General features: G+C 40.5%; 1 protein-coding gene across 3 annotated transcripts in view; it reads left to right on the top strand.

The window, feature by feature from the left end:
- The window catches only part of ARID5B (AT-rich interaction domain 5B), a 116740-nt gene that overhangs the window by 65467 nt on the left and 36213 nt on the right, over nucleotides 1–15060 (top strand). For all 3 annotated transcript variants that reach the window (XM_066554562.1, XM_066554563.1, XM_066554561.1), the window contains one exon: nucleotides 13096–13208. In XM_066554562.1, the coding sequence (XP_066410659.1) occupies nucleotides 13096–13208 (113 nt within the window). The remainder of the gene's footprint in view (nucleotides 1–13095; nucleotides 13209–15060) is intronic.

The raw sequence follows: 15060 nt of genomic DNA, 5'->3' as shown, positions 1-15060 counted from the left end.
CATTCTGAGTGTATGTTACACTGCATCAAGATTAGAGTTTCTTGAATAAATATTGACCAATTTGACCTTTGCTTTTCCTCAGTCAATATTTATCTCCTGGGACAATGAATCTTCATATTCACCTTAGCTGAAGTCCAAGTCTTACTTAATAGTGTACTTGGAAATCCAGAAGAGGTGATGATTTGTCTTGGTGCTATTTTTATCTGTTTAAAATCAGATATGTAGGTTTGGCCACCCTGTCACTTTGTCAGATTTCCTAAACAAAGTAGCTTCAGGTCATGGCTGATGGGGAGACTTCTAGAAAAAACTTAAATCCAAGAGATTTAAGAGAGCAAGAGACTAGTCTGCAGTGGACTTCCAAAGGGGGCAGTGGATTTCCAGGGGTCCCACTCTGTCCCTGAGAGACATGTCTAGGGGCAGGTGATCCCTAACGTGGCCAGGTGGTGCTAGGACTGTACTACCCCATTAATTATTTTAGTGGCATTTCCAGTATTTTTGGGCTCTGGCATAAGTTGAAGCTGAGACACAACCTTCCTCTGAAAAGTGGGGGTGCTGCAGCAGCACAAATGGCTGGACCCAGTGGGTCAGGGTTCCTGCACCTCCTTGCCACCTCCTTGCCTGGATGCACAGTGTCACCTCTTCAGTGTCCACAGCATCGCTGGCTGCTGTTGGAAAAAAGCTCCTCTTACCAATTGGGGCAACACTTTGGGGTGGAAAGTGAAATTACTGTGCTTGTGAACTATGCTGTGAAAGTGAGAGCAAGAGAAATGGAAAGTGCTGTTCAGGCAGTAGAGAAAGGCGGAGCCTTACAAATATCTGCTTATGCAAATCAAATCATTTGTCTTCTGAAATGTTCATTTCGCCTTTTCCCTGATTATATTTTCTGAATTGCCATATGTACTTCTTGTGATATTTCAGTCTTGTCAAATTAAGGAGAGAAGGCCTTACAATTAACTTAGGATATATACCAAATAAAGTAATGTTTGTCATTTTTACTGTGTAATCAGTCAATAATATCATAGGTGCCCTGTAAGTTAAAAAAAAAAGTCAACTTTTTTTGTAACCTTATAACTATCAAAGGTATTTGTTTGGGGAGAAGGCATTGAGAAAGAAGAGAATTTTAAAATTGCACAATTACAGTTAAAAAAACAGAGCAAGCAACGTCATGTGTTTCTGAAGAGCACACTGTTTAATTTTATAGTAACATTATTTTAAGAATGCTGACAGTACACAGGAAGGCAGTGAATAATTCTTGTTACAAAACCCTGATGGTTTGCTGTTTTCAAAATGTTAAGACTTAGTCAGCCCTGGATTCCTTTTAGGAAGAAGAGGACATTTGGGAAAAAAAAAAGAAAAAGCCAGTAGTAATGTATCAAAGCAACATTCAAATAAAATAGAGGTTTGGCATCCTTACTTAAAATAGACTGGAAAATGCATTTGTTTTCATGTACCTTTTTTTTTTTGTGATGTGCCTGATTGACTTATTTTAATACTGGTGTTATTTACATTTCAGGGATGGGCCTCTATTATGCAGGAAATTGTCCAAACCCTTCAGCTGTATTTTAAATTGAAATTATTTATTTTATGAAGTGATTGTGCAGACTTAATTTAGTAATCTATTATTAAATCTATAGTTCCAGGCTGTATAAAGTCTTTATATAGCATGAAAATAGGCACATATGAAGATCTAGGCTATATATACACCTGGTTCTGTATATTAAATCTTTCACATATGTTGTCCATTTTCAGAAACAAATAAACTGCTGCTTTTGAAAACTCAGCTTCTCTTCCATATTAGGGAATTCTGCAGACTCCCTATGTTCCTTAGGCTTCAGTATAATGCTAAATCAGTTTGTACATTAGTCTATTTTTAGTTATGAATGAACTTTATGGAGTGCAGCACACAGAGCGATTTCAGAGATTCTCACTCATAAAACCCGTGTGTCATGCGCCTCAGTTACAGCTGTAAACATTATGCAAGCTCTGGGCTTCCTGGGCCGGAGCCCTGAAATTTCCAGGGGGGGAGAAAGCATCCCCCCCTCGCCCTTTTGTGCAAAATATTAGGCAAATAGCAAATCTGCCGTCGTGAAATCAGGTTAAATTGTGTGACCTTGGCTGTGGCGGGCAGGCTGCTTGGCGTGGCAGCAGGGGGACACTAGAGGGCAACTGAGAGTTTTCTTTAAACCAGCCGAGCTGGAGATGGTTTTAATATCAACTGTTTAAACTCAGTGAGGATTTATTTTCCTGTCTGCAGATTTTACATAAGTAAGCTCGGAGTTTCCATTGACAGTAGATAATAATCCAACTGAAGTTCTTCTGGGGGAAATGCAGCGGGAGTGAGTCCGGAGCCTGCTCTTGCCCAAATAAGGCTTTTTTTGCAGACCCCATGTGTTAGATAATGATCAACTGACAGTCGGTCATGAGTTAATAATGCTGGATGCTGAAATATGCATACCATGTGGTATACAACAGTTCTGCGGGGAGAGACAAACACAGCTATAATTAGACATCTGAAACACAAGGAAGTGTGTAAATTGTTTAATAGTCTTCCACTTAATTCACTCAGATAATTTCCTAAGAACCAGTATTGACTACGGAAGAATATTGCACAACTGACTGCATATTTAGTTTAAACCCTGCCCTGCTCAGATAAATTTATGAATACAGCTCAGTTTTATTTGGATTTTTGAGTGCTAGAGATTTGCTGGGGCCAAGATGAAGAGATGGGATCAGTTTTGTTTGTGTTGATGTTTGGGATGATTACACCAAGTCCATGGGGTTTGCACTCATTTAAACTGGGCACATGATCTTACAATCAGGACTTTAAAACCACCATTTTTGGGATGTTTTGGGACTTGTACAGATTCCGTAGCTGCCTATACACAAACTGACAAAATTGCCAGAGCTCCACTTCTGTGTTTTATGGGTGAAAAAGTGCAGATCCTTTCCTGTGCTCAGCAGTGCTGGGCAGCGTCCCCTCTGCACCTCAGCAATAACACCCCATGTCACCCAGATCTCCCAGGGTGCCAAGGCTTTGTTTCCCAAGCTCTCTGCAGAAGTGGAGTTCTCTCTGAACACTTTGCTGACTCTGTGCACTGTGGTGGGGGGGCCTGGCAAGCCAAGTGCTGCAAGTGAAGTTGGTGATGACCCAGAGATGTGAATGAGCACAGGGCTTAGGCTGTGGCTGCTGCTCCTGCCTCCACCTAATGCCTTGTGTAATTGTTGTGGTAGCAGCTGAATGTAGGCATCAAAGGGGAGAGCTTACTCGGGAGTTTCTGCTTGTCACTTTACTAATATCTTCATGCAGGTTGATTATGCCTAACAAATTTTGATTACTTTGCAGTAGAATGATCAAGTGCAAAGGGAAAAAAAAGGAAAGGAAATTATAATATTCTCACAAAAAAAATCTTATATAATCAGTTACAAATCAGAAATGCAAGAGATTATTTAAATAATATGTTTGTCACTTTCACATTGTGCACAACTTGATGATCATTGCTTCCTACCTGGCGTTGTTATTCCCAAAAGCAAGGTCTTGGAAACTGTCCATTTTATCCTTCTGGCATGGATTTCTGCCTGTTTATATTCGTGCACAATGTCCATCAGTCAATTAGTCCATCTCATCCATCTCTCTACGTGGATATGACTGGTTACGTTCCTGTTGTATTTCTGAGGTATGTAGGTCATGTCTCCATTGGGTACTGCTGACTCTGCTAGACAGCAATTACACAAATGCTGCCTTTTACTGGAGAGAAAAAGAAACGTTGTGAGGAAAGCTGCCCTAAGATTTGCCTTCTATTTTCTACAGCCCTCTAATGGGAGGTCTGCCCTGAGTGTTCTGATGAGTTTCGATCAGACAGGCTGACTTACATGGCTTTGCTGTGCATTTTCACTTCTTCTTGCCATGTTTGCATTGCCTTTGTCTTGGCTATTACATAATCTGTTAGAACCTGCTCATTTGCTCACTTTCCTTTCTTTGCTTGCTTTTTTTTTTTTTTTTTTTTTTTGAGAAGTCAGGCCTACACTTCTTGAGTGTTGCTCTGACCCTCCAACAGAAACTGAAGCCCCTGTCTGTGGGTGCAGCTTCCCAGGAGGTGACCTTTGGGGATGGAGGGTTTTGGGGCTGGAGATTGACTGCGGATTTCTGAGGGAAAGGGAAATTTGATGAACCCATGTCTGATCCTGTGATGCTGCCCAAGCACAGGGTGTTTCATGATGAGATAGGAAGATTTCTATGTTCAGGGTTTGAATGCATCATTCCCATAAGTGGCAGAGAGAGCCACGCTGGCTTGGTTGTGTTCTATGCTTAATGCAGGGTCAAAGCTGTGGCTAGCCCCAGTTAAGTCATCAGACATCCTTGTGTGCTCCAGGTCTTTACGAGTTAGGCATGTACTTTGCTGAATTAAGTCTGCAGCCCTTCATGTTCCTTGTCCTGCATTGCTTAGTACTTCACTGTGTTTGATCCTTATATTCATGCAATTTCTCACCAGAAGAACCACTGAGTCATCTAATCTGGTATGAACCCCAAGTAGTGGCTCATCAGCCAAAATTGCTGGCAAACTCTTTCATCCAGTTCACCACCTTTTTTCTAAAGGAGAAGGGAAACAGCTGTTTGAGCAAGGACCAGAGCCAGACAGCTGGACGCCTGGTGGTGCAGCCAGCCAGGCTGCCACAGCCGCCCGCAGCGGCCAGGCTCTCCTGGCAGCAGCCTGAGAGAGGGACACCCAGCCCCTGTCTGATACCTCAACCCTCCAGACCCTCAAATTCATCTCTTACTTCCTGCACACCAGCTTGTGTCTGGCTCAGGCTTTTCCCAAAGGCCTTGAGAAAGCTGGTTATACACATGCCTCCATATTCTGGCACTGGATCAGGTATGGGGACTGCAGTGCCTGGGCATGCCTGGTTATGCCTCCTCACTCCTGTGTGCCAGCTTTTTCTCACCTTTGAGGCGCTCCTGTTACCTGGTAAAGTGACTGCTCTGTCATTTTTGCTCAAACCCAGCACAGTTTGAGTTATTCAGACCTCCCTGAAGGCAGATCTTCCTATCAGCGTTGGCCACAGCATCTTCCTATCAGCATATGTTGAATTTCCAGTGGGGAGTGGCCTATGAGCAGTCACCCTTGTCTTGGTCAATAGGACCTGTAATCCCTGTTTGCAGGTTTCATGCTGGAGCTGTATTGAGGAGCATTGTGTTTTCCTGGTCTGTTTTCCTTCTGATTACTCATTTGTATGAGTCAGTTTTAGCACTGTGCCAGTCCTTGTGTCAGTGTGAATGTAACTGTCAGGGGCTTTATATTTATTTCACTGATGAAATTTGTAATACTTAAAAGGTTAGGAGCAGCCCCTGTGGAATCCCACGAGAAATCTTTTCATTTGGTAGAAATTCCCCACTGATGCCTACATTTAGCCAGTTCTTAATCCATTCAATATACACTTGAATAAAATTATGTAGTGCTGTTTTTTAATCAAAGTATTATCTAATATTAAATCAGCTGTCTTACTGAATGCAGGTAAGTTCCATGTGTGCAGCTAGTTTCTCTAACCAAGCTTATAGTTTCAAAGTGTAAAATAAGGTACTTTGTTTGTTTTTCTTTTCTGTTGTTTTAAGATCTGGTTTCTGTAAAACCAAGTCAATTGACTGGCTTTAATTATATTCTTTTGCAAGCATATCATCTGGCTTCTTTGCAAGTATGGAACAAATATTTACCAAACACCTCTGCCTCTTTTTGAATCATTAGTAATAGTCCTATCAAATGTAGCCAGTAATAGGCCTACATCGAATTTTTTTGTTACTATTATTTTAATTTGCTCTAAGGTCTACTTGAATGTCATGTACTTGTCAAGCATAGATTTTTCTCTGAAATCTTCAGCTTTCCATTTCAATTTACTGCACTTGATAATTTCCAGCACATACTTAGGTTTTGTCCAGGAAAAAAAAAAACAAAACAAAACTTTTTTCCATTTTTTTTAAAATGCACGTTAGTCAGCAGGACATAAAGAACTCCCGATCAAGGAAAAGTCTTAATATCCAACCATGCTGAAATGAAGAAAAAGAGACTCCAAGCCTCATCCTGAACCTTATCTCCGTCTTCCATGGAAAAATGAAACATTAATTTTTCAAAATTCACCAACCTGATGTTTGTGGTGCCTCTAAATTTTCTGTTAACAGCAATGCTAGTCTGAACTGTAACTCATGAAAAATACTAGCATTTTGCTTTCTTCAGAGATTGTCTGGTCAGGAGGAGGGTCAAAACAACAGTCTGCAGCAAGTCATATGTCTCCACATTAATCCACACAAGGAAGTGTCTGTTTCACTTATTTCCAAATGGGGAATGTTTTCTTTAGAGAGGTAGCAAATTGATTTTCCCCACATGGAGCATGGGATATCTCATTTCCAAAACAAAACTTTCAGAAATGGCTACACAAGTCCACTCTTTCTCCATGTGGGTTAGAAAGCAGCATGATTCCTTAATGTTTCCTGCAAGGTTGTTCACTGCTGTGCTCGGGCGTTTCCAGGTCAGGCCTGGCATGTTCAGTTGTAAAGAAAGGAATAAACAAGTGTTTTCATTTAGAAAAAGCCTAGTAAAAATATTTTTGATATTCAGGTTGTTTCATGTCAGCTTGAGCAAGCATGAGGGATGTGTGTGTGCACAGAGAGGCTGTGTGACCTCCACAGCTTGGTGAGGGCTTGAGTTGTTGGTAGGTGCTCATCACTGACTTCCATAGGTGTACTTAGGATCCTGTTGAGACCTTCCCCAAATTGAATTGATACTGTTGTTTCCTAAACACAGGTCTGGGGTTTTTTTAGCCTAGACTGATATTTTGCTTTCTTTTCCAGGCACTTTAATTTCTACCCTTTCGATGCAATATTAGGTTACTTACAGCTTGCTGCTTCTCTTCATCAGCTCAGCATGCCTGGGCAATAAATGCCCCAAGCCCTCATTTTTGGACCATGTTTCCTGGAGGCAAAAGCTTTTAAATAAACTTTCAGGGGTGAAAGGAAAATAAATTAAATGTGAAGGCCCGAAGTCAAAATGCAGAAAAGGGAATGAGGGGATGGAGATAAAATAAGGAGATGGTGGTGATGGGGAAATCAAGGAAGCAGCTGGGACTCCACAAAATATGCAAGAATAACTAAGCTTTGAACAGTTTTTGAGACCATGCTTAAACACAGCAATATCCTTTTCTCAACGTCCAGATATTGCAGAATGCTGGAAGTCCCCTAGAGGGGTAAGTGTTAAAGCCATTAAACCTGTTAACTTTCTATTCATTACATTTTAAAAGGTGCAACATGTAACCATGTTTTTCAGCCAAGAGCTGACTTTTGCCAGGCTGCATTAGGGATGTCCTCAGCAACCAGCTGTTTGCCACCTGCTAACAGGCATGGTCAGTTCATGGATTTTGTGGAGATCTGGGGCCATTCTTCTCACCTTGACTTTGATGGCCAGGCACCTCCATATGCCACCTCTAGCTTCTATTTGGCACCTGACTCATGAATAGCTCTGGGATCTGACACATTCAGCCATTTTCACCTGCCACAAAGGCGAGATCTCCTGATCTGTTCTGTATGTACTGATGGTTTTGCAGCTTAGGGCCAAGGATTCTGGTGTCACAGCTTTAGTGCAGAAGACATGTGAAGGACTGGCACAGCACAGGAGGATTCTGTGAGGGGACACTGTGCAAGGTGTCCTTCAGGGAAGAATGGCTGTGGATGCATTTGGCAGCTGTGCTGCCACTGCCTTTTGCCTCTTCTGAATCCAGCACCACTGTTCATCCCTGTTTATTCACATCTTGCAACTTCCACTGCCCCACTTGAATCCTGACTTGTGATAACCTCCCTCTGGTGCACTCCCAGCTCTACATTTAGAGCTCACCTGACTCTGTGAGCCCACCCTAAATGTAGACCCAGATCTTCTGCTGGCCCTTCTTTGTTGATGGCTATGGAGATTTTTAGAAGCTCCGTTGATTTTATTTTTTTAATTGATTTTTGCAGTTGGCAAATATGCTGTTGTTCTTCCTTAATCTTTCCACAAAACATAGTCACAGAAAACAGCCAGCAGCCAGAAGATTCTCATTGGCAGTGTAAGTTGTAAGTCTATTAGCTGAGTACATTCCTCAGCAAAATATGGCAATGGCCTTCTTTTCCTTTTTTTTTTTTCTTTTCCTTTTTTTCTCCTACTTTTGAAGTGTGTCTGAGAAACTGGAGTATCAGCAGGCCAGAATCAAAAGTTGTATCAGGAAATAGTTACCTGGGTCAGAGAGGCCTGGAAAGGCCAGAACTTTGATCACGGGCATTACAGCTTAGATGTGCTCTAGAGTAAGAAATGTGGAGCAAGCAATTAAAAGATACATGTTTTAGGCATGAGTACAGTACTTGTTTACTTACATGGTTTGCTGAGCAGCCAGCAAGGTCCAAGGTTATTTTGGGCTCAACATGAGTAAGTGATCCAGGTATGAAAAATGAGGTAATGCATTCCAGGCTCATTAAAAACTCTTGGCTACACCACTGATTTTGACAAAGTGCCAGCATAGCTTGACCTCAGCTCTGTGAAGGCCACTATTTTTTTTTAACACCCTCCCTATAACAACAAATCTTCTGCATCAGCCAGAGTATGTGAATGTAGGGAACAGTGTTATTGGGAGGGTTGAACTCCCTGGACCTCCAATGATAATCAAAAAAGAGGTCATTTTACAGTAAGTGACCTGCTAAATTCAGGTACCCCAAAACAACAGCCATTATTTCTTTATTTATTCATGTCATTATCGGTGTGGATGTAGCTCAGGTGAGGCTGACCTGATAACAGGGAGATGGTAAGCCCTGTAATTACTTCCCCATCCTGGACACATAGGAAAAGAAGGTGGCAGGTGAATGTGCTGTCTTGTTGTGGCAGCCCATGTTTTTCCATTGTAAACAGTGTTAATGGTCATGGTTGATTTTGGCAGCTCCCGCTTTTGGGTATTTATCTTTCCCCTGCATAGAACTTGCCTTTCTTGGGGTAAAACCAGAGCTGGTGGGACTTCTTCTAGGCAGTGAGGCATGGAAATTCTCCTTTTTCTCGTGTCCTGCTGAGCAGGCAGTGTCTGTGAAAGTTGAACAACTGAGGGTGGTAGAGAACAGTAGCCACAACCTTAGTGAATTTTCTGAGCAAGTGAACAGGGTAGCTGCCCTCTCCCTCTCCTTCTGGCCTATCCCAATCACCTACAATATCCTGATGTTTGCACAGACTGGTGAGAGTGCTGCAGGGGAAGAGGTAATTTTTGAGCAGTGATGCTTTTTCTTGGCTCCATGAACAGAAAGAACTTCTGGCTTGGAGGAAACAGCTAGCTAGTGAGCAGCATTAGCCTTGAGCTCCTCTTTTTTCTGTGTGGTTCTCTTGGTGGGTCAGAGCCTACAGCTGAGCTTATCAGTGATTCCTGGTCTTTATTTCTCTGCACAGATGCCTCTGAATTGTCCTTGTTACTGGAGTTTGTAGGCAGCTTGTGCAAGAAGAGGCTTTGGAAGCATCTTCTTATTGGGATATGTTTAAACAGCAAAGATTTGCCAGTCTTCATCTACAGATAAGCTAACTCATGCTGTGCATTACACAGGCTTTGCATTTAACCTCTCAGGTGTAGCAGTTTGCAGTAAAAACTGCAATGTAGGGCATTGCTGGTGTTTTGGCAATACAGAGCCCAGCCACAATCTGGGGACTCCTCCAGGCCCAAGGAATGTTCACTGGTACTTGTGTGCATTTTGCTGCTGGCTGTGTTCTACCTGGCCACACCTGAAAGGTTTGCCAGGATTCAGCAGGTACAAGGAGTGGGAAAACACCACACATTGGCAAAAGGCAATCACGTTGTCAATTACACAGGAAAGGAGGTTTTTTTACTGGTACTGTGTTGTCTCTCTCGTGCTCCTGTTACAAGCACTCACGCCGAAGAGGTGGTAAATAACGCAAACTTTTTTCTGTACTTATTTATTCATTTTTTTACTTCAATTTTCTTTGCTTATGCTCTCGCCTTCTGGGAATGTGTAAATTATCAGGCCTCACTGCCACAAATGCTTTCAGAAGATGAATTTGAAAGCCATATGCACAAACACATGAAGAAAGTGAATCATTTTGGATATTCTTAGGTAGTCATGCCAGAAGTCCTTCTCCACTAGAAAACAGAAGAAAATCTATAGGATACTCACTTAGCTGTCCAGTACATACTGAACATCCAACATCATCAGGAAAACTGAATGTGACTAAGCCACAAAATGTAAAAAATTGCTTTAAAATAATTATGAATAACAAATTCAAGACACTTGCAGTGTGCTCATGAATATGTCAAAAATTAAACAAAAGATGACAAAATTGAAACATGAATGTGACTTGTAAGTTCTTTCTTCTGTCCTAGTCATATTTCCTTGCTCACACGAACAAAACGAATGTCACTGAAATGCAATAATCTTCAAATACTGTGTTTATTTATAATGGTTTAGGGAGCAAATATTAATGACTTTGTTTCAAGTGTGACTTGGGACTATGTCAAATGTTGTTTTTTTTTCAGAGTAGATATTAGATGCCAGGACCTTCTCTTCTCATAATAATTCCTGTTGCTGCTTTCTTGTTGTGTGTCAGATGTGGAGTGGCATTAGGTGATTTAAAACCATACCATGGGGCGTGTGGCATGGTCCTTGTGTGTGCTGCAGACAGACCTTCCCTGCTGCAGCTCCTGAGCCACAGGGAGAATGCAAATACCCCATTTCATAGTGGGTTTGTGCCAGTTCTGCCGTGGAAAGCTCCAATTCAAACAGTGTTTATATGCAAGCTCAGTATACCTGGAATTCAGGAACAAATGCCTTCTTGCTGTTAAAGCTTTTAGCAAAACATTAGCAGTGCTTTATAGTGTGATGCAAAGTACAGTGCCAAAACTCAGGATAACAAGTGTGTTTGAAAAACACTGAGCCTTGAACTAGTTCCTTTATTTGTTAAAAAGTAAGAACGGAATGAAGGAACAAAAGAAAGGACGAATAACTCACATGCAAGTATATTTCATGGTAGCTCAGCCACATCCCTCTTTGGCCATTGGTTGGGCCAGGCCTGGGGATCCTTTCATTCAAAGGTTAATCTTTTTATATGTGTGCCAAAGTGTAGTAAATTGAGGGAACATTTCTGTTTCCTTCAGTACCTTTTTAAAGAACTTAGTGACTGCTGAGGCAGACCGTGGCTAAGGATCTGCTCCGTCCCATCCCAGGTCGTGTGCCAGAAAAATCCCTGTAGGCATCAGGAAGACATCAAAGCTTGAGCGGGGTTTATAAATAAGGCAGGGCGGCGTGGCCAGAGCTGGCAGCCGGCGCTGGAGCCCTCGGAGCTCATCCCACGCTCCCGCCGAGCCGCTCATCTCTGTTTGGATGAGTAATGGAGCCGCTGGGGGAGGGGATTTGTAAGCACGGAGCAAACACTCGCAGCGCTCGTTTTGTGTGAGACTGACATCCACACCACGTTGAGACTCCCAGCGACGTGGTGTGCAGTCACATGCTGTAGCATTCATGAGTTCAGATATAAATCAGGCAGATGTTTGTCGACTGGAATGGGTAATAATTTCTTTCTCTCTTTGTTTGATTTTGCATGTTAGCCTCAGATGACAATTTCAGAATTGCTTTCTGCAGTACTTTTCAATAAGCAGAATGTGCTTCACTGGAGATAAATGGAGATATTTCTGTGGGGAGATATGTGTATTTTTAGATAGACACAAATATGGACTTACTCCCATATGCACACGCATATATATATACTCATACACATATAGATTTTTTTTTTTTTACCTTACACCAGCGTTGGGGGAAGAAAAAGGATCTTTTTATTTTAAACCCAAAGCTTTTCTTTTTCTCGGAACAGACCAAATATGAAAGTGCTACTCAAACTATAAAATCAAATTAGCACCCTTTATTGTGTTTGCAAACTAATTAAAATGTAAAATGTCCTGAAACCACTGGCTTACTGTGTAACAAATGAAAGATTAGAAACAATTAGAAGACACTCAAGAGGTTTGTGATGTTTAGATTTCTGACATTGTTCTAATCATCCCTTTAAGTAAGGAAAACAATGGTTACCTAAAAATTAAAGGTTTAAAGGAAATTATCTTATTCGGTACAGTCATTAGTTAATGATTGTTTATCATTTTAAATGTTGCCATAGTAGTCCAAGGCTGCTTTTTAAATCTGAAAGCAGAGGGGACATGTAATAATGAGCAAACATCTGCTGCATCTATTATTTCTATATATGATCATAATTTATGTGGTAATAGCACTATTGAAAGATGAGTGTGATATTTTTTATGATGATCCATATCCCATTCCTCGTATGGCTCAGCACAGCTAGGATTTAGTCACTGTGTTATTTCAGAGCTGTTTTATCTTAAGAATTGGACAAAACTGAAAGTGATTCACGTTAATTTGTATGTGTGGTATGTAACCCTTATGAAACAATCAATCACTTATTTCAGTACTTGTCAACTTCCAGAACTGGTTGTTAAGGGGTTTTTTTTGATCCCTTTCAAGACTCAGGGGTAATTTTTTTATTTTTTTCTTAAACTTTTTTAGAAAAACTTTGACAAGACTGACAGGATATATAAACATTTCTTGGAGCTGTAAGGAATTTCAATATTTTAGAGCATTTCCAGTGCCAGATGTTTCCCAAAGTTGGAAATAGCAGTTAGTACTCTTGCTTGAAGATTAGAAATAAAGGCAGCAGGGTGATTAAAGTTGCCTGTTAATATTAAATTTTGTTCTTTTTTGTACCAGGGAGAAATATTTGTGCTTTCTCTCTGATTCCTTGGGAGACCAGTGTTTGACTTAATATTAATTAGTTATGTGAAAGTAGAATAGATTAGCCTTGGGGGATATTTTATAAAAATGTATAGTGTGTCAAGATGTAACCCATAGAGGATGAGAATCTCATAATAAGCATTTACTGTAGACAGATGTGTACATTTCTGTGAGTGATTGTAGTGGAATTATTTATTATGCTTTTGGCATAAATCCAGTAAGAAGACAATGTGCTCAATGTGCTCAAAGTTAAGAATCCAGTATAAGACAATGTGCTCAAAGTGTTCTCCATTAATTTTCAGCACCAAATCTTAAAGGCAGACCGCGCAAAAAGAAGCCATGCCCACAGAGAAGAGATTCATTAAATGGCATTAAGGATTCCAACAATAATTCTGAAAGCAAAGCTGTTGCCAAGGTAAATCACTTAATAATACTCTTTTCGGCACTCTTCTGTTTTAGATACAACCCTGCCTTTGTTTCCCAGCATGCGGTTTCACATTTAGAGTGTAACTTATTTTCTTGGGGAGGTAAACTTAATTTTTTCAATAGTTTTATTTTTCACTTTAAATCATGCCTGTGTTCAAAGTTACCAGCAATTATAATCACCTAACAACCTAATGCTATCAGCTTGTTGGTAACTGGTAGTGCTTAAGCTTTCTTGGCATCTAGTGTTAGTTTTCACATTCTGTGACACACAAACATAGTGTGTGACAGTATCTAGGAATTAAAAATAAACCTGGGAGCAGCTCACCCTGTTACAATGTACTTCTAAATATAAGTTTGAAGATAAACAGACTTTGAAACAAGAGCTGCCTCAGTAATGGTTTCTAAGAAGCAAACACAAAAGACATTACCCTGATGTTAAGATCTCGACATTTTTTAATTGGAAAAAAAATAAAGGCAGGAACTCAATATGAAAGGTTAAAAAAAAATCTGGGCTGTTTCTTTAATACTGCTGAGCGGCATGTTCCACGGTTTGCTGAATAGTGCATGCTTTTACAGAGTCTTCTGTGTGTGCTGCAGTGCTTAGCCCATACTGCAAGTAAAAATTGGATCACTGATTAGTGTTTATAGACTTAATCTCTAAGATATTTGTGGGTTTGTGTCCTTTCCTTAAAATATTTTAAAATGGAGTTTCTGTGGTATAAATTGCATCCTATTTTGTATGTTGTCTGAGTGGTTTTAGACAGGAATTTAGTTTTCTCTTAAAAAAAAAAGAGCAGCACAAATGGCTCCTTTCAAGATGATTTAATTAGAAACTCTAAGGTGCAAAGATGGAAAATTACTTAAAGCAATAGTTGATTTTTATCTGAGACAGAACTTTATCGCTTATACTTTTAAGCTAAACAGCTAAAGAGATTTGCATATACTGAATTTTTACACCAGCTCCTCCCAAATCTATTGTTTCAATAAATTAGATGGATGTGTATCTGAAAAACACTTCCATTGCTGTGACCATCTCTTTAGGAAATCCATTTGCGTTGGTATTGTTGTACACAGTGAATGTCCTGGGAGATTAGGAGGTTAAAGAGGTCAAGTAGGAGTGTTCTGCTCTCAGTTTCTCACAGGAAGGCAAATTAAATTCCACCTCCTCCTCCCTAGGAGTTCAGTTAAAATTGTGCCTTCCGTTGATGATGATAAAAGAGGCTGAAGTTCATGATGAAACTCTGCCCTTAAGTCATTGTTTCTCTTCTTTTTGGGCCCTATTGTGCTCATTTGGAGTCTCTACTATTGTATTAGACGGGCATGGTAAGAGGTGATGGAGCCTGGTGTGTTGAGTTGCAGGGTCCTGCCAGATACCATAGAGTTTGTCTGAATGTTTTCTCTGTGAAAGAATGTGCAAAATCCATTGTGTGAAAATGTCTCAATTTGCCTCAATTTCCCCTTCCCCCAAGCCATTTTTCATGTCTAAATATTGCCAGTGCACTGTGGCATGGACCATATTGTCAAAGCACCCCAGACTGTAGCACAAATAGCTCTGCCTCTTCAGCACCTGATATATAGGTATTAAATAATTAAAAACAACAGTAACACTTCATACCAAATTGTTTATCCTCTCTGTTTATCTTTGGGTTCACTTCTAGTCAGATGGGAGGATATTTCAGATAAGAAGTAATTCCACCTATTTATCTAGTCATACTGTGCTCATCATTGTGCAGATATTAATAGCATTAATTATCTTGGCCAGCTTAATTTCATTATAAATAATAGACATGCTCATGATATAATGTCCTTGCATGTAGTCACACTGACTTCACTGTGGCTCT

Source organism: Molothrus aeneus, chromosome 8 (assembly GCF_037042795.1).
Source record: "Molothrus aeneus isolate 106 chromosome 8, BPBGC_Maene_1.0, whole genome shotgun sequence".
NCBI lineage: Eukaryota > Metazoa > Chordata > Aves > Passeriformes > Icteridae > Molothrus > Molothrus aeneus.
This window is presented reverse-complemented; position numbering and strand designations above follow the sequence as displayed.